This window comes from Leptodactylus fuscus, chromosome 3, assembly GCF_031893055.1.
Source record: "Leptodactylus fuscus isolate aLepFus1 chromosome 3, aLepFus1.hap2, whole genome shotgun sequence".
Taxonomy (NCBI): domain Eukaryota; kingdom Metazoa; phylum Chordata; class Amphibia; order Anura; family Leptodactylidae; genus Leptodactylus; species Leptodactylus fuscus.
In genome coordinates this window covers 44,497,348-44,524,448 of record NC_134267.1, presented here as the reverse complement: position 1 = coordinate 44,524,448, position 27,101 = coordinate 44,497,348, and the positions used below count along the sequence as shown (strand labels likewise).

The 27,101-nt window shown below is 41.8% G+C and overlaps 1 protein-coding gene and 1 long non-coding RNA gene across 2 annotated transcripts in view; one reads left to right on the top strand and one right to left on the bottom strand.

Moving 5' to 3' along the window:
• The window catches only part of LOC142197309 (uncharacterized), a 644,898-nt gene that overhangs the window by 255,710 nt on the left and 362,087 nt on the right, over nucleotides 1-27,101 (bottom strand). The window lies entirely within an intron of this gene.
• Nucleotides 1-27,101, top strand: part of TTC27 (tetratricopeptide repeat domain 27) — a 267,096-nt gene that overhangs the window by 233,343 nt on the left and 6,652 nt on the right. Inside the window, exons 16-19 of the mRNA XM_075267495.1 lie at nucleotides 18-70; nucleotides 9,959-10,124; nucleotides 12,148-12,345; nucleotides 17,802-17,913. Of these exons, the coding sequence (XP_075123596.1) occupies nucleotides 18-70; nucleotides 9,959-10,124; nucleotides 12,148-12,345; nucleotides 17,802-17,913 (529 nt within the window). The remainder of the gene's footprint in view (nucleotides 1-17; nucleotides 71-9,958; nucleotides 10,125-12,147; nucleotides 12,346-17,801; nucleotides 17,914-27,101) is intronic.

Here is a 27,101-nt window from a genome sequence, read left to right as displayed (position 1 = left end):
TATTTATTGTATTCCAGAATGCTGAAGCCTGGAACAATTTGTCATCTGCATACATCAGACTGAAGCAGAAGTAAGTACGCTAAGGTTACTGTAATCTTACTAAAGCGTCTGGCTAGTTTTGGTCATGCATTTGTCAGTCTTACAGGCCCTGAATACCATTCTTGTCTTTATACCCATCTAGTGTAAAATATATTGGGAGTAAGGACAATACCTGGTTTGCGCACTTCTATGTGACCCTTGAAGGTGTTTTTAGGGCCCCCAAAAATTGCAGGCATGGAAGGCGTTAAAACTAATTTAAAAAAAAAAAAATACTCACGTTTACTTCAACCCACCCCATCCTTTCTGTTATTCTCTGGTTTTGCCGTTTCGGCGATAATAGCACTGACCTTGATGGTCATGTGTGGTAGTCAAGATTGGAAGTTCGTTGTGTTAGGCCTGGTTCAAATCTGCGTTCAGTATTCCGTTTCGGGAGTCCACTTGAGGAACCCCCCACCCAAACGAAATACCGAACACATTGACATTATAGTCTATCGGGTTTGTGTGCTTTCATCGCTCACCGCTTGTCAAGGCATTCAGTATTCCGGCGGACTCCCCGAACGGAATACTAAACGCAGATGTGAACCAGGCCTAAGGACTGGATCTCTGAATTCCACTGTGTGAAGAGGTCTGGACAATATATCTATTGGAACAAGATTATATTATACGCACGTTTTTACATTCTATTATGCCTTTTTTTTTTTTTTTTGCTATCGTATATGGGGAAAATTTTTGTATCATGGTTTATTATCAGATGTTGCTTCCTTTTATTAAAAAATCTGTCTGTAGAGACTTTCCTTCGTGACACTGAACATTGCTTAAGGAGATCTATTACTTGTATAGGTAGAGTTTTTAGCCTTCTTCTACAGTCCCTGCCCTCATTATATAATCCTATGATGAAAATAATATCTTTGTAACTTATATTTCTCTGCTCTTACCTAAAACAGTCCCTGAATTGTGCAATGCATCAATGGACTAAGCCTGTTTCCTTTGCATTGTGTTTATTAACTAGCCAGCATCTCCAACCTGGCCACCATTTCTTAAAAGTGGCAAGCAGGTTGGAAAATGGAGAAAGTATATGGGGTGGGCTTTCTATAGCAATGCTTAGTTAGAGACTTTTTACTTTTACTAAAATTAAATGAAATCAGCTAATAACAAATATTTACAAAAAATGTTCTTCCCTACACCATAGGGAATAGAAGCTACAATGACGTTAATGCTTTGTTAGTTACATAATTGTGTGTCAAGTCTTTAGGCTTTATCTCTTAGGGCTTGTTCACACGGGGGGCGGTGGGGTGGATTTTGACCATATTTTGACTCAAGGAGCCAAGTCAAAATATGGTCAAAACCCGCCTGCCACGATGTTGCGGTCGTGGCTTCCCCCACCCCGGAGTCGGTGAGCCGCGGAATCCGCCTGAAGAAAGAGCAGCTCGCTTCTTTTTTTCCGCTATCGGCTGAAAGAACACTAGTGGTCTCCATAGACCACCATTGTAAACTGGCGGATTATGATGTGGATTCCGCTGTCAAAATCCGCCCCTTTGACCCCGTGTGAACTAGCCCTTAGAGTGCATCACCCTTCAGATTACATAGTGTACATGAAATACCACCGTATATCTATACCTTATCACTAGACGTCATTTGTCAGATCTTCTACCAAGGCTAAAGATGGAGGTGTGTTGTACTTAGTAATGTCTTTCAGCTGTAGCATTTCATTACCAGGTTGCATACACGCCTCATTCACTTTCAGACTAAAGATGAGACCAAGGGTCGGGGTCTTGTGTAACTGTGATTCATTATTATCAGTCCATTTCCCAGGTCTCAGTTCACACTGCCATTATATCTTGTAGGAAATTCTCCGTGGCACATGAAACGTGATCTCAGGCGTATCTCCTGCCATGGAAGTTGATAAGTTGACTGTTTGCACTTGCATTTTCTTTAGCACAATTTATCACTGTGTTTAAGAAATATGCCATAATGTTAAATCTTAAAAGTACAAGGATCAAGGTCTCCTTATTTCGTTGTAGGTTTTCATAGTTTTTACTAGCAGCACATAAAAATGATCGATGACGTTATGAAACAACTTTCAAAACTTGGTTGAGTTCTCCGTCAGATACGGAGCAGGGAGTAAATATGTAATGTAAAGCACCCCAGTGTAATGTGTTGGTTCATGAGAAGTACAGAACGATGGATGGAGTTGGCTTTCCAGCAGATGTTAACAGTGAACACATGTCCTCCATTTCTTCTCTATAGACTTAAAGAGAACTCTAATGATAGGGTATATTCTATGTGGAACAACTAAATTTAAGGGATTGTCCAGAACCATTAAAATAAAATGCATGCTGGAGGGGCGGAATACAAAAAAAAGAAAAAAGGACTTACCTGCAGCCTTCTCTCTGTTCTTGTTTGGCCAGACATCACCACTTCTGCTCCGTTTACTCCCCATTGACACAGGGAATTATAACTCTAACTTGTCAATGTATTTATACATTTCCAGGGGGAACAACAGAGGTACAAAGCAGAGCTATAAGACTTTGTTATTTCAGCTGTGCAGTACTAAGGATATCATTGGCGGTCCAACTGAAATGAATAAACAATACATGTCCGGCCCACCATTGCTCCTTTCAGAATGTGGGACAAAACTTCCCCATTCTTCTGCTTGGTCAACCCATTGTAAGTTATTCCCTATCCCACAGATAGGGGATAACTTCTTAAAGATGGGGTTAGCCCTTTAAGTGCTGTAGGGAAAGTAGCTCGGTAGCAGCAGTGGTGCGGACCCAACCCAGAGACAGTGACACAAATCTTTTAGCAAATCAGTTTATTTAAAAAAAAAAACACACAGCAAAATAAAACCTACATGTCAGGCACAAAAAATGAGCAGAATAAAATACAACCTTAACTTGCAGGCTCGGGGAGGTAGGTAAATAGGCCGCTACCTGCTCGGGATACTCCACCAGGTAGCGGCCTATTAAAAATGAAAAAAAGTATCCTTTCTTACCTACCTTGTGATTCCTTGCCTGAGCCGCCACCGCTGCTGCTTCTTCACCTGGCAAAAAGTCGTCTGTGTCACAGTGCAGGCGGCATGATGGCGCCGCCTGTGCTGAGACGCAGAGGTCTAACAGCCCGGAACAGGCCACTCAGTTTTGTTTTCAGAGCGGCCTGTTTAGTTTATTTTGCCGCTTTTACCACCCCACCGAAAGTGCCGCCTGAGGCGGCCGCCTCACTTCGCCTCATTAGCGGTGCAGCCCTGAATGCTGGATCATATTTTCTTTATTTCCACCAATCCCACAGTTTTCCCTTTTAAGGTTGTATTCACACATTATGGACATATCCTGATTCTTTTTTTTTTTTTCAGTATTTTACCATAATTATAAAATTTCTGGAGGAAAAAATGTGTTATGGCCAGAAGTTGTGAATACATCCTATCTAATGTAAAGAGTTAATTATCGATAATTTATGTTAGGAAGATTTGGGACTACATAAAAGAGCGAGCAGTAAACTGTGCTTTCCCTCTGAAGTCAGAGTCTTGCAGTAAATCTTGCAGAAGCGATGTGACCATTACCTCATTTTTGTCTGCTCTGGTTTAAAAGTAAGAGTGTTCCTCTTTATCCTGTCAGTGGCCGCACTCTTGGGGAACATTTCAGAGAGGCCGAGTGTAAAGAATGTCAATTAGGCCTGTAGACGACTATTAACCAGCGAGCATTCTCCGAGCGTCCAGGAAGCTCGCTTCCACATAGAACAATGGCTTGTAATTAGACTAAATACAGCAATCTGATATCAAATGCAAAAACTTCCCGACTCGTACAGAACAACAGTATTTTGTTACACGCCATGTTCCTCTTATTATGTGGCTGTGGCATCAGATTATGTTGAAAAGAAAAATGTCTTTATTAGCCTCGGTTTACATTAAGTATTCCATTCGGAGCATAGATTTGGTGGATGCATCTGTAGCATTGGCATACATAATAATGCATACGATTGTGTATTTTCATTGCCTGGGCTTCACTGATGGATATACACTTACCCGTATATACTCGAGTATAAGCCGAATTTTTCAGCAATATCAATGTATAGAATCTCCCATAAAATAGTGGGGGGAAAAAGAAGCTTTAAAAAAGGTTGTAAATAACTCCTTTCCCTAGAATACATACAAAAGTAGAAAATTACTATGAAACACAAACACATCCTTGTGTCTGATAGTGCACAGTCTACTGAATATAGGATATCTGCAGTGCTCCTGTTCCGTCGGGAAGGGGTTAATAGGAGCACCGCAGATACCCTATATTCAGCCAGGCTGAATTCCAAGTGGGGGAAGAAAAAATAGTCCTCAAGCTCAGGGAAGGGGCAGACAAACAACCAAAACACCCCCTCCCCTTCCCCAGCAACTACTGCACCCAAAAGCTCCGACCATTTTAATTTTTGAAATTTTCCAGTAGCTGCTGCATTTCCCACTAGGCTTATACTCGAGTCAATAAGTTTTCCCAGTTTTTTTGTGGTAAAATTAGGGGCCTTGGCTTATATTCAGGTCGGCTTATACTCGAGTATATACAGTATTTTCCCTGCATGGTCAACAGCGTGTGCTATGTAAGACTGCAAAAACAGACAAAAATCTGATGCCAAAATTGCCATAAATTTATGGAAATTTCTAGATTATTTATTTTTTTAAAATTCGTATGTCTGATGAATATAGCACTTTAACAATTTACCGGTAGATTTCATTTTTAGAAATGGAATAACTTGCAGTCATGCTTGCAGTACGGTACTAGTATTAATGGTCTTGTACAAAAAAAGAACCATTTGCCCCAGTCTTGTAATCTTGCATTTTGGCCTCTGACTATGTGCAGATGTTGGGAAAAAAAATCCTCTCTATTGCTTAAAAGAGAAGTTAGATTTTTTTTTTTTTTTTTAAAGTGTGAATTTATATTGGAATTCTAGTGGAATTTGCAAATTGTCTGGTGATTTGATGCAAAAGAACAATATATAACATTTATTTATACTGTAGTTACATCAAAAAGGAGTAAAGAAATTATAAATTATTCTACATCTAGCCTGAGTTTTTCATTTTAATTCCAGGGGTGTAGCAGGGCATGTATCAGGATAGTGAAATATAGGGCTAGGTCAGAAAAAATTAAACAGAATCTTTTATACCTGCGCCAAATTCAACTTTTGGTGGTATTTTTCCTCTAGCCCCAAATGTTCTTCTTCTTCTTCTTCTTATTATTATTATTATTATTATTATTATTATTATTATTATTATTATTATATTTTATAATATTACTATTATTGTACCTCAGAGCTGCATTCATACTACTTGTGCTCATCACTGGAAATATTTCACAAGGTTTATAACATACACACATCTAACGGTGTGGCTAATAACCTACTACTGGACATCACCTGATATAAAATGAATTTATGGAAACACTGAAGGTAGAGGCGTAACTTAAAGCTCCCGGACCTCAATGTAAATATACAGTGGGGTCCCCCCATTTATCATGTTGGATTTTTTATTTTACAGGGAGGCCACCTGAGGCTCCAGGGTCCAGATAGCTACCTCTGCACTCCCTATGCTGTGCTGTGCTATTTTCTTAACTTCTCTTTATCTTTATGAGAATTACAGATACTATAAAAACCAGCCGTGTTCTACTCTGAAGTACCAAACGTTACCGAAATCAGCAAATGTTAACTTGACATGTAATGTGTTAAATGTCAATTTAAAATTTGCTGAGTCACTTTAGTGTTCGCTACATCTGTAACTCTCAACCTGACGCGTATTTGCCTTTGATGGGAATATTCCTTTAGGTTCTGTGCAGACCCTGAACAAGCAGCTAACTGAGAATGAGAATAGACTATAATACAGGCTGTGGATCTATACAGTACATTTACAGCTCCTCAGCTTTGTATGTAGATTCATTGTACTGTATATGAGGAGTAGTGTTTGTATATAAACGTTCACTGTGAGTGTAGGTGTTGTGACATTTTCGGACCTTCACCATTCGCACATGATAAAACCATTATTTTGCACATGTTTATAATGGGGACTTTCTCTGTTTGTTTGCCTTTGTTAAGTGTTGGAATTTTTCTGCTCTCTCTTATAAAACCACATTTGCTTTGGCTCATGTTCCAATTGTGTCCATCCATAAAAAGATGAAATAATAAGAATGAATTATTGTTCGATGTAATCTCACTTTGAAGTTACTTAAAAGAGGAAAAGATGGCGTAATACTGTATGTAGGCTAATATTGTAGTAGCAGAATATCAGATCCAGAGCTTTGACATTCAGAATTCAGGGGTCAGCATTTTTTTTTTAAGCTCATGAGCCACACTTTACCCTTAGTATAGGTCAGTCATGGGGGGTATCAGGAAGAAGCCCACCAAACACAGAGAGAACATATAAACTCCATGTAGATGTTGTCTTTACCTGAATTCAATCCCAGCACTACAAGGCAACAGTGCTAACTACTGAGCCTCCATACTGCCCATACTTGTCCATAACTCAGGTACATTATTATATAACAGGGGTCGGCAACTCCCAGCACACATGCTACTCTTGTATATTCCTCTGGCATGGTAGCCAAAAACCCTGAGGGGGCGGCACTTAGACTACCTCACCCAGCAGTTTGATTAGTCCATACATTATTTTTTATATTTGATAACCTCTCCTGGGTCTTCGCTTATTATACTCTGGGGTCTAAGGAGACCCTACAGTATAATAATAGCTAGTGAGTGGTGAACCCCAAAACTTTTGGGTTTGGCTGAATTTGGCCGCTATGGGACATTATACCTCATGGAGAGACCACTATGGATCATTATACTGTGTGGAGGGGCCACTATGGGACATTGTACTGTGTGGAGGGGCCACTATGGGAGATTATACTGTGTGGAGGGGCCACTATGGGACATTGTGCTGTGTGGAGGGGCCACTATGGGAGATTATACTATTTGGAGGGGCCTCTATTAGACATTATACTGTGTGGAGTGGCCACTATGGGACATTATACTTTGTGGAGAGGCCAATATGGTACATTATACCATGTGGAGGGGCCTCTATAGGTCTTTATTCTGTATAGTATTGTGTTTTTACGTGTAGCTTTACATTAAAACGAAAGTACCAGTGGCCTAGGACTGGATGCAGCTATAGCTATAGCCAGATACATAGCATGTCTGTATCCTAAGCGTGCTGCTATACGGTGCTCCTGCCCACATACATTTACCAACAATTAAGGGCTGTACATGACATGTGCTTTCATTGCTTCTAATAGGGAAGTGCAGTTGTGTCACGGGATACAGCAGTAAATGCAGACGCCCAGGACATCTGGTGGCAGCACTTCTGTGTTATGCTTTGTGGTATATGACTTTAGTATAGGGATTGTCCGTCTCAGGGCTCGCTCACATCTGCGCCCGGTCTCCGTTCTGCAGGTTTCCATTTCCTGCACAAAACAGAGCAGGAGACGGAAACCTGCAGGACTCTTTCTCACCCATTCATTTGAATGGATTTGAAAGATGTCCGGCCATGAGCGGCGGTGAGCGTTTTATGCTCTCCGCTGCTAAACCATTTTTTTAAAATCAGACACAGAGTCGGACATGCAGTACTCTGTGTCCAATTTAAAAAAAAACGGTTTTGCGGCGGAGAGCATAAAACGCTCACCACCGCTCAGGGCCGGACCCGGTCTGACAGGTTCTGCATGCAGAAGATGGAAACCTAATACGGAGTGCCGAACGCTAGTGTGAACCTAGCGTTACAAATATTGTGCAGCACTCCGCATACATCATCTGGGATTTTTCAATTTCAATCATCACGTCTTACAATAAAGGTTGCCTACCCCGGTCTAGAATGTTATTTTATGGAGAATATAAATGTGCACTAAAGCAGACCATTCCGGACAGCTGGCAGGATCTTTAGAAGGTATATTGGACTGTCTTATACGGTATCTTATGAAGCTGTTTGCTTAGTTACTGTTTAGACTGTGTATGTTTTGTGTTATTTCTATGAACTCATTTTTGTTAGATTGTGGAAGTGTAGAGTGTTCTTATTAGATTAGCCCGTCATTACTCTTGGAGCACATTGAGGCCATGGCCTTGAGACTTGACATAACGCATAAGAATTACTGTTACCATATGGCCTTTTACTATAAGTTTGTTTTACATAAATTCACTGCATATCTCATCAATCCTTGAGATCAGTAGCCGCCGTAGACACTGATCTACTAGTCTGAAACTACATTACGCCATCATCTGTTGGACTCGAGATGAGTAACATGTTACATAATATTAGTTTATTTTATTTCAATGACTCTCTTGAGCCCATCCTATTTTCTTTCTCTGATTAGCTCAATTTACTAAGTTTATTCAAGTAGTGATGTCATAGCGAACCTTGAAGAAGCTGTGTGTGGTAGTCCAGCAGGCTAAGGTTTATGTCATTCCTAAAATCTGTCAATGACTCCATCATATTTATAGATCATCTTCTTTCATTTTTGTTAGTTATTTCAGTGGCTAAAATAAATCACAGCAAATACACAATTAATATGTTGGTGTTTATGGCTTTCACGTACCTGGTACCGACCATCGCTTGTGGGCCACATATAAACATCCCAGCAGTAGCCTGTATTGTTATGTACATGCAAGACAGCCTGTTATTACTTCAGTCTGTGCCTCCTGAGATTCTGCAGGGAATCTATCGTATGTCCCGGCCTGCCATGAGCACATTGTGCCATATCTGTGGATTTATAAGTGCAAACCCATATGATTACAGTGTGACCTCTTTTTCTTTCTTGCATGGGTTGCTGTGTAAGGGGCATTCACACTACGTAACGCCAGCGTGTATCACAGCCGTACACGCCGGCGTTACAGCAGGGCTGCCGAACACTTCCCATTCATTTCTGTGGGAGCCGGCATGCGAGTGCTCCCCATAGAAATGAATGGGCTGCTTCTTTCACTGCGAGCAGTCCCATGAAAGTGAATGGGAAGTGCCGGTGTATACGGCAAGCTCTGCTCATGCCGAGCCGTACACGCCGGCACTTCCCATTCACTTCAGTGGGACTGCTCGCAGTGAAAGAAGCAGCCCATTCATTTCTATGGGGAGCACTCGCATGCCGGCTCCCATAGAAATGAATGGGAAGTGTTCGGCAGCCCTGCTGTAACGCCGGCGTGTACGGCTGTGATACACGCTGGCGTTACGTAGTGTGAATGCCCCCTAAATAGGAGTTCTCTCGCTCTGCTGTCTACAGATACTAGTGTGGACTACCATATGACCTCCGATTCATCAGTCCTGCCCTCTGTTCTTCTGCTCCTCACATAAACTGCTCTCTATATCCTCCCTCTCTCATATACTGGCCCCAGATCCCACCTCTCTCACAGTCAGGTTACCATATCTCTACATTACCTTCTCAAGTGTTATCAGCAGAACCTTGTGCAGCTTTTAGAACCTGTGGTGACGTCAACTTTACAGTGTAAGATCCTGAAATGTATATACCATTGTAGAAATATTCATGGGCAAAGTCATAGGACTTTTCAGACCTGGTTAAAGGTTCTTTTCTTCAAGGGCTTGTTCACACAGCCATTCCATTTATCGTCCTTTGAAAATTGACATATTTTAGCATGTGGGCGCCGTGTGTAGTCCAATGTAAACTCGGGCTCATTTCAGTATTAGTTAAAAGTGGTTCATGTTGCAATATTCACTGTGCACACCAATGTACAGTACTCAAATGAGAACTATGGGCTTTATAGAGATGGACAGATTATTCCATTGAACTCTAGAATGCATACTGTTCAATAAGGTGACATTTTAAAGCACTTCTAAAATGTCTTCCTTCGATATTGGTGCAGACGGTTATATTTCACTGGACTGGTGAAAAACTGGTCAGGAGTAGGGAAATGACTGATGGTATTCTAATAAATCAGACATTGCTTTCTCTTGTTTTCTAAGGCCCAAGGCATTCCGAACACTTCAAGAAGCCATCAAGTGCAACTATGAGCACTGGCAGATATGGGAGAACTTTCTAGTAACTAGCACAGATGTGGGAGAGTTTTCAGAAGCAGTTAAAGCTTACCATAGACTAATGGACCTTCGCGACAAATACAAGGATGTGCAGGTGGGTACTTTGTCACATATTCCCGCAATTGAAGCTTCCATTCGGAATCGCTTTAGTAACATTTATAATAAGCATTTGCCTAACGTACGGAATTTTCCTTATTATTTTTAGTAGATTTTTTGTTGAAAATTTCCAGTATAACCTTCTTTGCCCCACTGCGTTTCATGACAATACAGGCAGGTATAGATAACAACAATCTTAATTCTCACAGTACAATGAATATGCAGGCTGCCATAGACAAAGACTGGCATGATGTTAGTTCTCCTGTCTTCAGTTCGGCTGCTGCACTGGTGTTATCTTGCCATGGTCTTGATGCAGTGTGTCAGTATTGTCAGGATCATCGTTTGTCCGTGACATCATGCTGCTGAATGTTTGCAGTGTGGACAGCACCTCCTTGTAGTCCCTCTGATTGCTTTTCCCTTTATTACTTGAATGGGTCTCTGATGGGCCTTGTAGAACAGTAGCAGGTATCTCTACCCTTTCTGTAGACTTCTATGTTATGAGTAACTTAGCCTGATAAATAAGGGTAGAAGCAATTTTCTTTAATACGATATATTACAAAGTCACCTGTATTCACTTGTACTATTCATTTATGACAAGCAGTTTTGTAATAGGAGGTATGCTTTAAACTCACATTCAGATATCTGTTGGAAAAAGACTCCATTTCTGGGTAGAAGCGAATGCTTGGTTGAACGCCGGCTCATTAACACATAAAATATTCAGCTATGTATTGATTGATGCAGCCAGTTTTTATTTAAATGTCCCATGAATTATTGATCACTTTTTGATATAGTTTATTACTCATGGTAAAAAGTAGAGCTATTTTATTAGTGTAATTACTCATGGAGTCTGTAATTATTGCATTGCTGACATTGTAAAGGTTTTCTCACATCCAGGGCTCCAAGTTGATATATTGCCTGTGAAAGTCAGTCCAGGATGCCGATCTGGGGGACGGGCGCTACAGGCGCATTGGTTGTGTACATGTGTGATCAGTTACTTATTTATTTTCTGGATAGATTCAGCATGTTCATAAAGAGGTTCTTATGGAACAAAATTTGTCCATAAACATTAGACTTTTTTTTTTTTTTTACCTATCAGTATGTCTTTGGAGCGTGGGAGGAAACCCACGCAAACACGGGGAGAACATACAAACTCCTTGCCAATGTTGTCCTTGGCAGGATTTGAACCCAGGACTCCAGCGCTGCCAGGCTGCAGTGCTAACCACAGAAAATCGTGCTGCCCCATTAGACTATTTTTGTCCGATTTTGACTGAGGATTGTTAGAACAAATTGCCACTAATGGCTGTTCATGAAAACCATTGGCAGACTTTTGTCTGCCAAAAAATCTCCGATTTTGCTGTTGGATAGCTGAAATAAAAAAATCCATGCCTATATGGCAGAAAGCAAGAAGTCCTTGCCCATATGAACTTTCAATCTAGGGTTATAGTCACACACCTTTTTTTCTACAGTTTCAGTCTAAAAAACAGCTCTGAAACGGCAGCATGTGGTCACATGTATATTGGCCTTGTTGTATCTTGGGCTTTTCTCAGCTAATTGTTTGCTATCTTACAGTTACTCCTGGCAGAATTCCATGCAAATAATCCATTATTAGTTGTAATGGATCAGGGAGGCAGATAAACTGCTCCTTGTTCACACCCCAACCAAGGATTAAATGCAAAATTGTCTACAACTAGAGATGAGCGAGTACTGTTTGGATCAGCCAATCCGAACAGCACGCTCGCATAGAAATGAATGGACGTAGCCGGCATGCGGGGGGTTAAGCGGCCGGTCGCCATCAAAGCGGAAGTACCAGGCGCATCCATTCATTTCTATGGAGCGTGCTGTTCGGATCGGCTGATCCAAACAGTACTCGCTCATCTCTATCTACAACCATAACGGGGATATTAGCAGCAGAAAAACTGATAAGGAACTATGCATAAGAGTTTGAGAAAACATGACATGTTACAGATAAGACATTTTGACTTAAACTCAGGTACCCTTTAAATCTTGTTCATTTTCTGTAGGTGCTGAAGATTTTGGTTAGAGCAGTAGTGGAAGGAATTGAGGATCGTAAAGGAGAGTCTACCAGTAACCTCAAGACTAAGGTACAAGAACTTTTTGGAAGAATAACAGCCCGGGATTCTAGTGATGCTGAAATTTGGAAAGCCTACGCCAAACTATATGGGAATGGAGAAAGCGAAAAAGCTGAAGAAAATGAAAAGGTAATATTCAAGCTTACACATATACTTGACTTTTACATTAAATTGGGATTTGCTTCCTGTATCTAGTAAAATCCTTTTTCCAGGGTATCACTTCTTAAGTTGTCCAGACTGCGAAATTGTGAACATAATTGTGGCTTAGGCGGGCGCTTAGTGCTCTTGTCTGGATGAGCTGTGGTATGACATTTATGGCCATCCTATACATAACTTCAGAATGAAGAATGTTCTAGTTCTTGTATGATCCGGATTGTATACGTAGAATTGTTCTGATCAGCGGTAATTGTTCAGTAACATGGATCATATCTTGCAGTCTAGACTGTTTTTTTTCAGGAGCACACTTATAATCCTTTCTCTGTTGCACATATACATTTGAACATCTGTCGTACAGCTGTACTACGCAATTTCATTTTACCTCTGCTCTAGTCTTCATATATTTTTCATAGGTTGTGCGACGTATAAAAGCTGAAAGCCATTAAAAGCACAAGTATAAGAGCTTAATCACAATCCAGATCTGGGCTATGCTTTATAGTCATCAGGACATGTGCTGGCTGTAAGGGAGATTTTTCTAAATTTAACACAGACATAGAAAATGTGTTTGTGTTAGGTCTAGCCACAATGTTTGTGGGAATAAATCGTGTGTTGTTTTTCGCCGCTGTGTATCAGTCCTGTATGATTAACTAATAATTCTGAAATACTGGCCACCCAAAATTCTGACCAGTGGTAAACATACTATAGATGCCATGTGTAGTGAGGCTTGGACTGGCCCACAGGTGAACATGTAGATACCCCATATGCATCTCAGTGACAATATGCAACGGTATAAATCTATTGAGTAGATTATTTAAACTAACCAGTTTATTTCTATATACTGAAGACACATTGGGCGTCTAGGTCCAGACAGTTTTCTTTCTCCATAGGCCCCATCTTTTAGACCACATTGCAGGTGTCCAATCATAACATCTTGCAGTATCTTGCTACTGCCTGAGGTCTGCTGCTATGTGAGCACATATCCCCAGCTTACAGAGCGAACAGGGTCCCAGTTCAAGGCAAGAGCCAGGCAGCAGAATACTGACAGGGCCCCAGGACAGAAACAAACAAAGACAAGGGCTAGGTAGCAAGATACTGACAGGGCCCCAGGACAGAAACAAGCAAAGACAAGGGCTAGGTAGCAAGATACTGACAGGGCCCCAGGAGAAGAAACAAGCAAAGACAAGGGCTAGGTATCAAGATACTGACAGGGCCCCAGGACAGAAACAAGCAAAGACAAGGGCTAGGTATCAAGATACTGACAGGGCCCCAGGACAGAAACAAGCAAAGACAAGGGCTAGGTAGCAAGATACTGACAGGGCCCCAGGAGAAGAAACAAGCAAAGACAAGAGCTAGGTATCAAGATACTGACAGGGCCCCAGGACAGACACAAGCAAAGACAAGGGCTAGGCAGCAAGATACTGACAGGGCCCCAGGACAGAAACAGTCAAAGACAAGAGCTAGGCAGCAAGATACTGACAGGGCCCCAGGACAGAAACAAGCAAAGACAAGGGCTAGGTAGTAAGATACTGACAGGGCCCCAGGACAGAAACAAGCAAAGACAAGGGCTAGGCAGCAAGATACTGACAGGGCCCCAGGACAGAAACAAGCAAAGACAAGGGCTAGGCAGCAAGATACTGACAGGGCCCCAGGACAGAAACAAGCAAAGACAAGGGCTAGGCAGCAAGATACTGACAGGGCCCCAGGACAGAAACAAGCAAAGACAAGGGCTAGGTATCAAGATACTGACAGGGCCCCAGGACAGAAACAAGCAAAGACAAGGGCTAGGCAGCAAGATACTGACAGGGCCCCAGGACAGAAACAAGCAAAGACAAGGGCTAGGTATCAAGATACTGACAGGGCCCCAGGACAGAAACAAGCAAAGACAAGGGCTAGGTAGCAAGATACTGACAGGGCCCCAGGAGAAGAAACAAGCAAAGACAAGAGCTAGGTATCAAGATACTGACAGGGCCCCAGGACAGACAGAAACAAAGACAAGGGCTAAGCAGCAAGATACTGACAGGGCCTCAGGACAGAAACAAGCAAAGACAAGGGCTAGGTAGCAAGATACTGACAGGGCCCCAGGACAGAAACAAGCAAAGACAAGGGCTAGGCAGCAAGATACTGACAGGGCCCCAGGACAGAAACAAGCAAAGACAAGGGCTAGGCAGCAAGATACTGACAGGGCCCCAGGGCAGACAGAAACAAAGACAAGGGCTAGGTAGCAAGATACTGACAGGGCCCCAGGACAGACACAAGCAAAGACAAGAGCTAGGCAGCAAGATACTGACAGGGCCCCAGGACAGAAACAAGCAAAGACAAGGGCTAGGTAGCAAGATACTGACAGGGCCCCAGGACAGACACAAGCAAAGACAAGGGCTAGGCAGCAAGATACTAACAGAGCTCCAGGACAGAAACAGTCAAAGACAAGAGCTAGGCAGCAAGATACTGACAGGGCCCCAGGACAGACAGAAACAAAGACAAGGGCTAAGCAGCAAGATACTGACAGGGCCTCAGGACAGAAACAAGCAAAGACAAGGGCTAGGTAGCAAGATACTGACAGGGCCCCAGGACAGAAACAAGCAAAGACAAGGGCTAGGCAGCAAGATACTGACAGGGCCCCAGGACAGAAACAGTCAAAGACAAGAGCTAGGCAGCAAGATACTGACAGGGCCCCAGGACAGAAACAAGCAAAGACAAGGGCTAGGTAGTAAGATACTGACAGGGCCCCAGGACAGAAACAAGCAAAGACAAGGGCTAGGCAGCAAGATACTGACAGGGCCCCAGGACAGAAACAAGCAAAGACAAGGGCTAGGCAGCAAGATACTGACAGGGCCCCAGGACAGAAACAAGCAAAGACAAGGGCTAGGTATCAAGATACTGACAGGGCCCCAGGACAGAAACAAGCAAAGACAAGGGCTAGGTAGCAAGATACTGACAGGGCCCCAGGAGAAGAAACAAGCAAAGACAAGAGCTAGGTATCAAGATACTGACAGGGCCCCAGGACAGACACAAGCAAAGACAAGGGCTAGGCAGCAAGATACTGACAGGGCCCCAGGACAGACAGAAACAAAGACAAGGGCTAAGCAGCAAGATACTGACAGGGCCTCAGGACAGAAACAAGCAAAGACAAGGGCTAGGTAGCAAGATACTGACAGGGCCCCAGGACAGAAACAAGCAAAGACAAGGGCTAGGCAGCAAGATACTGACAGGGCCCCAGGACAGAAACAAGCAAAGACAAGGGCTAGGCAGCAAGATACTGACAGGGCCCCAGGACAGACAGAAACAAAGACAAGGGCTAGGTAGCAAGATACTGACAGGGCCCCAGGACAGACACAAGCAAAGACAAGAGCTAGGCAGCAAGATACTGACAGGGCCCCAGGACAGAAACAAGCAAAGACAAGGGCTAGGTAGCAAGATACTGACAGGGCCCCAGGACAGACACAAGCAAAGACAAGGGCTAGGCAGCAAGATACTAACAGAGCTCCAGGACAGAAACAGTCAAAGACAAGAGCTAGGCAGCAAGATACTGACAGGGCCCCAGGACAGACAGAAACAAAGACAAGGGCTAAGCAGCAAGATACTGACAGGGCCTCAGGACAGAAACAAGCAAAGACAAGGGCTAGGTAGCAAGATACTGACAGGGCCCCAGGACAGAAACAAGCAAAGACAAGGGCTAGGCAGCAAGATACTGACAGGGCCCCAGGACAGACAGAAACAAAGACAAGGGCTAGGTAGCAAGATACTGACAGGGCCCCAGGACAGACACAAGCAAAGACAAGGGCTAGGTAGCAAGATACTGACAGGGCCCCAGGACAGAAACAAGCAAAGACAAGGGCTAGGCAGCAAGATACTGACAGGGCCCCAGGACAGACACAAGCAAAGACAAGGGCTAGGCAGCAAGATACTGACAGGGCCTCAGGAAAGCTGTATAGCGGACCCCCAGGATTAATTTTAATGATAGGGCCAGGTACTCCAGTCCAATACTGTGTATATCCCTGTCCTTGAGCCTTCCTGGTAATTCAGTAAAGCTGAGAGGGACAGTTGTTGCAGTTTAGAGTGGTTAGAAAGGAGTAGATACAGTGGGGGGAAAGCAATGTATTAGGACTGGCTTTACAGACATCAATCTTGAGCTCCCTTGTGTCAGAGTATAATGACCTCTTAACGGTTTAAGGTCAGTTCACACGGAGATTTGTTCAAGCGGATTTTGACACGGAATCCACCTCAAAATCCGCCTACAAAAAAGGCGGATTTCACAGGGAGTCGCTCACTTTTTTTTCCCGCTCTTGAATTTTTTCATCTATCGGGAAAAAGAATCGGCATGCCCTATTTTCCCGTGGATTCCGCAGCATCCACGACTCAAGACTCACTATCGATTAGGCCCATTCATTTGGGCCTAATCAGGAGCCGGATGCCGCGACCGGATGCTGCCGTGTGAATGGGCCCTAGGTGTATCTCCTGCTCGATGTGCCAGAATCTCAAATCTTCACCTGCTAGGAGCTAGCATATATATGAACTATATTTCACAGCAATTTCTGGCGTAAATTATAGTGCATCTTCCAGGTTACGAAAGTTCACTCCCCACTAGGCCTCACCATTGACACATCCCACTTCAGAAAAGCAGTGCGTGAGATGCAAAAAGTTGCTAATTTTGGTTAAAAAAAACTACTGTGTACCAAAAGCTGCTACTTTTCTCATACATTTGATGCCACAAAATAAATTCTCCTTCTGTCTCTGTGATTTTGGGTTTCTTGGGCCCACTTCTGACCACCTGACAGGCATTTTTCTCTTTAATTTTTTTTTAATCTTCTTCTGACTTCCATGTCATCTTTCACTACACTGTAGAAAGAAATATACTAACCCTACGTGATATGTCATCAAGACAGTTCTACTGGTATGGCTTCTATACAGGATTTCCAAAGTTATAAAACTGCTTTAAGTTTGATTTCTTTTTGTTAAAAGAGTGGGTTAATCACAGACAGCCCTGTAAAAGGGGGCACCATAAGGAATCAAACCCACTCATGCCTATGTTTCTGATTATACTGCTGGGATAACAGAGAATATAAAGATGCTGTTGTAATGTTTACCAGGCATCTGCTGGGCATTCGTGAACCTGGGATATGTCATGGCGTCTTGGCTACAAACCCTCCATAACACCTCCACTCCAGCAGTCTCCAACATGGTGGTGCAGCATAACCAGCAGGATGTTGCTGGAGCTGTTCCTCAAAAGTGGGTTTGTAGCTGAGAAGGCAGGACCCTTCCCTGGGGCCCAATGTGTGGGTTGGATTGTATTAAACCATGTCCAAAAGGGTTCTTGTGGGCAACTGCTTTTATAGAACATAACCATTCTCTACATAAGTCATTATAGACAGTGACTTCTTAGAAGCCAGGATATGCCGAAGACTCACCTACATATTCTTTCCCTTTTATAGGCTTTACAGTTCCTAACAAAGGCCCATAAATGTGGTACCCAGAAGAGCGGCTGGGAAAATGACATTTCAGCATTTAAGGAAATAATAAAAGGGGCAATTGACCTTGCTCACGGTAAGTGTGGGTGAACCTTAAGGCAGTTAATGGAAGGGTGAAATCTGAAGATAGTTCCCTGGTCTACAAAGGAAGTAATTTCATGTTAGGTCATTGGGGATTATAAGGATATTAGGAATAATTTCATTGAGTGCTGAGTGGTCCCATCATTCTGGCCAAGCCTTATTTTGGAGATGATTGGAATGGTGAACACATGTAATAACATGGTAGGAATCTGGGGTCTACTAGCGGATTAACACTTTTTATTAAACTTTAAAGTAACATTCCAGGAAAAAGCTGAAATTTTATATTTGGTGCCTGCGATGCGGCCAGGGTTACTTGCTTGGTCCCTGCCATTTTAAAGTTTGAAAGAGCCCCAAACAGCGGTCGGCTGCACACACATCAAAGGGGTCACTTTAAGAAATATCAGTGTATTTCATCCACAGCTTTTTTTTTTTTTTTTTTCTACCTAAAGAGTCTTGCTGTTTTTTCTTGTCTCGTTACAAGTGATAACCTACCATATATATATATATATATATATATCTATATATATATATATATATATATATATATATATATATATATATACTCACCGGCCACTTTATTAGGTACACCATGCTAGTAACGGGTTGGACCCCCTTTTGCCTTCAGAACTGCCTCAATTCTTCGTGGCATAGATTCAACAAGGTGCTGGAAGCATTCCTCAGAGATTTTGGTCCATATTGACAAGATGGCATCACACATTTGCCGCAGATTTGTCGGCTGCACATCCATGATGCGAATCTCCCGTTCCACCACATCCCAAAGATGCTCTATTGGATTGAGATCTGGTGACTGTGGAGGCCATTGGAGTACAGTGAACTCATTGTCATGTTCAAGAAACCAGTCTGAGATGATTCCAGCTTTATGACATGGCGCATTATCCTGCTGAAAGTAGCCATCAGATGTTGGGTACATTGTGGTCATAAAGGGATGGACATGGTCAGCAACAATACTCAGGTAGGCTTTGGCGTTGCAACGATGCTCAATTGGTACCAAGGGGCCCAAAGAGTGCCAAGAAAATATTCCCCACACCATGACACCACCACCACCAGCCTGAACCGTTGATACAAGGCAGGATGGATCCATGCTTTCATGTTGTTGACGCCAAATTCTGACCCTACCATCCGAATGTCGCAGCAGAAATCGAGACTCATCAGACCAGGCAACGCTTCAATTGTCCAATTTCGATGAGCTTGTGCAAATTGTAGCCTCAGTTTCCTGTTCTTAGCTGAAAGGAGTGGCACCCGGTGAGGTCTTCTGCTGCTGTAGCCCATCTGCCTCAAAGTTCGACGTACTGTGCGTTCAGAGATGCTCTTCTGGCTACCTTGGTTGTAACGGGTGGCTATTTGAGTCACTGTTGCCTTTCTATCAGCTCGAACCAGTCTGGCCATTCTCCTCTGACCTCTGGTATCAACAACGCATTTCCGCCCACAGAACTGCCGCTCACTGGATGTTTTTTCTTTTTCGGACCATTCTCTGTAAACCCTAGAGATGGTTGTGCGTGAAAATCCCAGTAGATCAGCAGTTTCTGAAATACTCAGACCAGCCCTTCTGGCACCAACAACCATGCCACGTTCAAAGGCACTCAAATCATCTTTCTTCCCCATACTGATGCTCGGTTTGAACTGCAGGAGATTGTCTTGACCATGTCTACATGCCTAAATGCACTGAGTTGCCGCCATGTGATTGGCTGATTAGAAATTAAGTGTTAACGAGCAGTTGGACAGGTGTACCTAATAAAGTGGCCGGTGAGTGTATATATATGTAGAAAGGACAATTTATAATAACAGAATTTCCTGCCACACGTCTATAGTTTACTTCCCACTGGCAAACAACAAATAAAATTCTATCCATTCCCCATATGCCTTATTATTGCAATTTGTCATTACTCCTGTAAAATATGGAATGGTTTACATAACTGTCTGCTATAACCTGGCTATAAATGTTGGTGATTTGCTGTAATGCACTATTGATGCGCAGAAATCTACAGTAAATATCAAATTAAACGGGCGCTTGTTTGTGGTTTTAAGAAGATGTATTATTATAGTTCGGTTGATGAGGCGAGCATTAGTGTCATGTTTATGGGCGTTATATTCACAAATGTTAAAAAAGCAAAGTAAATAGTGCGATGTTGGCCTTTTATCTGTATTAGTCTCTCAAAATAAGTTCAACACATGGGGCAAAAATGACAAAATCACTGTAAATATCCAGGAGGAAAACAAATGAATACATTAAAAGCGCAATAAAGAAGCAGCATTATCCGTAATTTTACGACTAATCCAATGACAAATATGGGAATCAAACCTGCTATACAGTATGTGGAGTCAAGCAGAAGCTATAGAACTGGGGAAAGAAGAACAACAGTGGAGCAAATGGCGAAGAAGAAAGGGAGATTAAGAAGAAAATAAGGGGCTAGTATCAAGCAACAAGTTACCTTTTTGGGCCAGTCTAAAGGGAACCTGCCACCCTAAAATGGCCCCAGCATGTGTAATGTCAAGCAATGTACTTTCCTATGGTTTCTGTTGCTGAAAAGTATAGTTATATGCAAACTTACCTTAACTATTCACGGGGGCAGAAAGCAGCTTCATCTAGTCATGTAGTCATTGCCCCCTATGAGGCCACATTTAGATAGGGCATCAGGCTGATATCGCACAGGGACATGTCCGTTACCCCCCATCACAGGGTGGGATTTAGCGCAATGACTGCATGACTAAATGAAGCTTCTCCTCCATGACTAGTTAAGGTAAGTTTGCATATACCTAAGGTTTTAAAAGTTTGTACGCAGAAAGCTTAGGGCTAGTTCACACAGCGGAAACCTTTTTCACCGTGTGATTTCTCTGCGCAGCTAGCCACAACGGGATGCAGTGCATCGGCATCCCGCTCCTGATTAGGCTCAAATGAATGGGCCTAATTGGGAGTCAGTCTCGCGCCGCGGAATCCGCAGGAAGATAGGGCATGTCGCTTCTTGTTCCAGCTAACTGAAGAAAATCGCTAGCAGGAAAAAAAAGTAAGCGGCTTCCATTGAAATGAATGGGAGCCTTTTTAGCAGGCGGATTTTGAGGTGGACTCCGTGTCAAAATCCGCCTGCAAAAAAATCAGTGTGAACATACCCTTAGTGAGAGGTACCATAGGAAAGATCATTACTTGATGCTACACGTCGGGGTCATTTCAGGATGAAAAAAAACCAGACAGGTTCCCTTTAAGAAAAGGATTTTGATGCAGTAGACAGCCCAGTAGATACAGTAGATATAAGGTACGTAAAGGCCCTTTATCTTGACCAAATAAACCCATACTGAAAGATTCATCCTATAGATCCATCCATGGTCACGGCTGCTACAAGAACCAAAACATCTCGATAATCCAAGATGAATTTTAAGTAGGATTATATATATATTCTTATATTTCAACAATGTGTAATAGGTGTGGTCCAACTTTTTACAATGCATCTGAAATGTGCCTGCCTTTATTGGACAGTATACCTACAGTCCTATGAAAAAGTTTGGGCACCCCTATTAATCTTAATCATTTTTAGTTCTAAATATTTTGGTATTTGCAACAGCCATTTCAGTTTGATATATCTAATAACTGATGGACACAGTAATATTTCAGGATTGAAATGAGGTTTATTGTACTAACAGAAAATGCGCAATATGCATTAAACCAAAATTTGACCGGTGCAAAAGTATGGGCACCTCAACAGAAAAGTGACATTAATATTTAGTACATCCTCCTTTTGCAAAGATAACAGCCTCTAGTCGCTTCCTGTAGCTTTTAATCAGTTCCTGGATCCTGGATAAAGGTATTTTGGACAAACTCAAGTTCAGTTAAGTTAGATGGTCGCCGAGCATGGACAGCCCGCTTCAAATCATCCCACAGATGTTCAATGATATTCAGGTCTGGGGACTGGGATGGCCATTCCAGAACATTGTAATTGTTCCTCTGCATGAATGCCTGAGGATTTGGAGCGGTGTTTTGGATCATTGTCTTGCTGAAATATCCATCCCCGGCGTAACTTCAACTTCGTCACTGATTCTTGAACATTATTCTCAAGAATCTGCTGATACTGAGTGGAATCCATGCGACCCTCAACTTTAACAAGATTCCCGATGCCGGCATTGGCCACACAGCCCCAAAGCATGATGGAACCTCCACCAAATTTTACAGTGGGTAGCATGTGTTTTTCTTGGAATGCTGTTTCTTTTTGGACGCCATGCATAACGCCTTTTTTTATAACCAAACAACTCAATTTTTGTTTCCAAAATGAAGCTGCCTTGTCCAAATGTGCTTTTTCATACCTCAGGCAACTCTATTTGTGGCGTACGTGCAGAAACGGCTTCTTTCTCATCACTCTCCCATACAGCTTCTATTTGTGCAAAGTGCGCTGTATAGTTGACCGATGCACAGTGACACCATCTGCAGCAAGATGATGCTGCAGCTCTTTGGAGGTGGTCTGTGGATTGTCCTTGACTGTTCTCACCATTCTTCTTCTCTGCCTTTCTGATATTTTTCTTGGCCTGCCACTTCTGGGCTTAACAAGAACTGTCCCTGTGGTCTTCCATTTCCTTACTATGTTCCTCACAGTGGAAACTGACAGGTTAAATCTCTGAGACAACGTTTTGTATCCTTCCCCTGAACAACTATGTTGAACAATCTTTGTTTTCAGATCATTTGAGAGCGGGCTGTCCATGTTCGGCGACCATCAAACTTAACTGAACTTGAATTGTTTTGTAGAAAGAAATGGTCCAAAATACCTTCATCCAGGATCCAGGAACTGATTAAAAGCTACAGGAAGCGACTAGAGGCTGTTATCTTTGCAAAAGGAGGATGTACTAAATATTAATGTCACTTTTCTGTTGAGGTGCCCATATTTTTGCACCGGTCAAATTTTGGTTTAATGCATATTGCGCATTTTCTGTTAGTACAATAAACCTCATTTCAATCCTGAAATATTACTGTGTCCATCAGTTATTAGATATATCAAACTGAAATGGCTGTTGCAAACACCAAAATATTTAGAACTAAAAATGATTAAGATTAATAGGGGTGCCCAAACTTTTTCATAGGACTGTATATACACATGCACAGACTGTACGGAAAGTGTACGTAAATGCGCAGTACTGAGTAGATTATATAAAGTAAATTCCATAAAACTAATAAAAATCACAATCCAAGTGTTCTGATGATTCATTTGTGCAGCCCTGATAGCACAACAGACTAATAAATGTCACCGATAAGACAATGCTCTGTGGAGCTTTCCTGCCATATGTTACCAGATTGCGCCTGACAAAGTAGATTTGCTGCTCGCCATGTAATTAGATTGAGGAGCAGGAAAAGTAACCCATATGTTTTTCCTTTACTTACATGTTATATGATTGTCATCTTAACCAGATGTACATAGAAGATACCCCAAAGGCCTACGCATACATCATGATATTAATTCACATGATACAGCAGGGTTTCTATAAAAGCTGAATTTTTAGACCAGCCGGTTATGTAATTGTAGAATATTAACCTATAAATTGGCAATGTTAGGTTAAGAAGAACTGAACTTCTCGCTCAATTCTTGCGAGATGACGTTATATACATATTTTTTATGTGAACTGCATATTAGAATATTGATACTAGCCATATTAAGAAGCTTACTGGTCCCAAAACAAGGACTGAATAACAATACTTTATACAGGAGCAACAAAATATTGTATGCCGGGGGTTAAGAGGCTTTCACGTCAGCGTTGCAGTAATCTTTACAGTGTAAGCTATTGCGTTTCTTAGATCTAATAGATTGGAGCATACTTTTCTTGACAGAATAAATGGGCTCTAGGCATTGCTTCAGGGACCTGATTACATTTCATTTCCTTACAAATCCATCCCAATGACCTCACTTTATACTAATATTTGTTACGTATTAGTGGAGATTTTTGTCTTATAGATGGAAACCCCTAGATATTTGTTATATTACACACAGATTTAACATGAGAGTGTGGTTTACTTCAAAGAACGAGGCATTGGTTAGCCTAAATTGCTGTCATTATCTTTGCTTTAAGAAAAATGTCAAAAATACCTAAGGGGATTCTAAGCTCGAGGGCACCTCATAAAATGCAGAACGCGTGGTGCGCATGTGGTCTGCATTAACTATACTTTACTGTGAAGTGTGGAACTGGAAAAACAAAGCATTAATAATAAAAAATTTAAAAAAAAAAACCTAAGAACTTCAATACAATTGACATTTCCCTTCCATGTGGCCATTGACCCACTGGAAAGGACAGAGATCTGTTCATTGTTCTTCAAATTCATTTGGAAATTTTTCTTTTGATCCACAGACATCTCCACCATCTTCTAAGGACTTCATTTTGCTTTAACTTAAAACACAAAATTTGTGCAAAGTTCCCGACCAGTTACATGGAGTTCTGTTCTTAGACTGTATCATATGTGTTCCATGAAGTTTTTTAGCTAATGAATTTACAAGGTTTAGAAGCTTAAAATAGGTTTCCCATGAACAAAACCGTATTTTAAATTAAAAGTTTACACATTTTTGCAATTAGAAATAATGAAATATTTTGCCAAAGTTTGAAGATTTTCTGTAACCATCTTAGTAGTGACCATCTTGTGTCCTGATAGGTGCAATGGATATGGTCATGAATTCAGGAACTTAGCATGGTGATGGATATACCAGAAACCCAGCCATGATTTCCCCATTGTGGTCGGGTTATCTTCTCATGTATGTAATGTCCCTGCCTGATAACATGTCCACACTAAGGAATCATGGTTGGGTTTGCAAGTGCAAGACTATAGAAAGTTAACGGTATTTATATCTGCAAAAATAATTATCTTTTAATCTTTAGAGATTTATATATAGTTATGGTAATGGAAAAGCCCCTTGGCTTGGAGGACCCAACCTCATTTCAAGTCATCCCGAGCAGACAAAGGCCTTCTTGAGACTAAATAAGTGTTGTTTCGTTGCTGATACATGTTCAGGTTGCAGGAAAGGTCGAAGGAGAAGAGCAGAAGATCCAAAAACTTTTTTTTTTTTTTTTTCCTTTTGTAGATTGTGAGTCCCACATAGGACTCACAATGTACATTTTTCCCTATCAGTATGTCTTTGAAATATGGGATGGAAATCCATGCAAACACGGGGAGAACATACAAACTCATTGCAGATGGTTTTTTATGCCCTTGGTGGGATTTGAACACCAGGACCCAAGCGCTGCAAGGCTGCAGTGCTAACCACTGAGCCACCGTGTTCCCCGATCCAAAAACTTTTACAATGGGACAACCAATTTTTCTTTGCATTCTACCTACCATCATTAGCAATAATAAAAAGTTATATTTCAATAGAATTGCCAAAATTAAGCTAATTTACGAAGTTATGATTTATGAGTATGAGCAGGCAGCGTCTTCAGAGGGAATTGAGTTTGATGTTCCTGAACAGTCTACCATAAAATGGTGCAAAAAATGTACAGATTTCTCCTTGGAAATCACAATTCTACAACTTGCATTTGTCAGTACAGTTGACAGCAATAGACATCCAAGTGTACTTGTACAAACTCTTTAAAGTAAAAATGTCTTTGTACCGTGTTAGCCAGTGGATATGAAATAAAAATTTGGGGGGTCTTCAGTAGTTTTGGGGGTCTTCAGTAGTTGATACCTTTATTAATGACTAACTTAAAAAATGATGACATATTGCGAGCTTTCGGGATAACTAAAATGATCCCTTCATCAGGCTGTATAACACAATGTCTGAAGGCAAGCATATTTAATAGAGATGAGCGAACACTGTTCGGATCAGCCGATCCGAACAACACGCACCCATAGATATGAATGGAAGCACCTGTGACGCCGGCCGGCCGCCGGCAACGTCAGCATCACAGGTGCTTCCATTCATTTCTATGGGTGCGTGCTGTTCGGATCAGCTGATCCGAACAGTGTTCGCTCATCTCTAATATTTAACACTATGTTCCTGTATAAATACTATTGTGTTTTATCACTGCCACCATGTTTGACTTGTTACTATGACATTCTATATGACTGTTAGATACTGTATTTGCGGCAAAATATTGGGCCTTGATCATAGAGCTGGTATTACAAGCATGCACATTGCTCTTGGATAGCAGTAGCAGCAGTCTTCTACCTTTCTATATTAATTCAATAATTCATAATACACCCAGAGTCACTTTTTATAGCATTGCATTTAGTTTTAATCCTCTAACACATTTGGACATGCAACAAAAATTCTCACAGTCTTGGCTGAAAACTGGTAGGTTTGGAATGAAAGTGAAATGGGTTCATTTTTAAGTGTTCACTTCCCTTTAATGCGGCTTTCAAAGACAAAAAGACAAGGTTTCCGTTATGGATTTCTCTCTCCAGATTTGTCTTGTTTAATTGATTCATTAAAGTCGCTAGCAGGCATCCTGTAATTAGTTTTTGTCCTACAGTTACTTCCTGCCCCCAGTTCACTGTGTCAGCTCTGGCTACAGGCTTGTATGACATATTTCACTTGACCTGTGTTACGGAAACCTATCATCAGCAGAAGAGGCAATAGCTAATTACTTCATCCATTATAAACATGGAACAGACCCGTATTATGGCATGTATGCATTCACCCCATATGTCATCACTATGCCTATGATTCATTTATTATCACACTCCCTGGTCGCTCTATTGCGGTTTATTTGTCTAATGAACTAATGCTTTCTCAACACTTTGCTTAATGGACATGTATAATTATATAATAACATATGTACCCCCCCTCCCCCCCCCCCCCGCAGTGTAGGATTACCAGTCTCTGTAAGATATCAGAACTTCAGAGATATGAGCAGAACATTCCTGTTGAAATTTTTCATTGTCTCCATGCTCACCATTTTGTTGTAATGTTCTAGATAACCTTCATCCTCCAAGGTCAGCTATACTGTAGTAGCCTAATAATTGTGACATTGGACCTAATTTCCCTCCAAAGGACTTCCCTCATGTAATCTAAATATCCAAATAGTGAGAATACAAACTCGACACTCCTACCAGTGTCAATGGAGGCTTAGGGCTTCTTAGTCGTGTGCAGGTGGAACTTGCTTTTGTATTCAATGAAGGTTCTAGACCACGTCTTGGCATATCTAGAATTTCTGCTTGAGTTTCAGACACTGATGTAGCAAACCATATGAAGAAGGTCAGCTGAT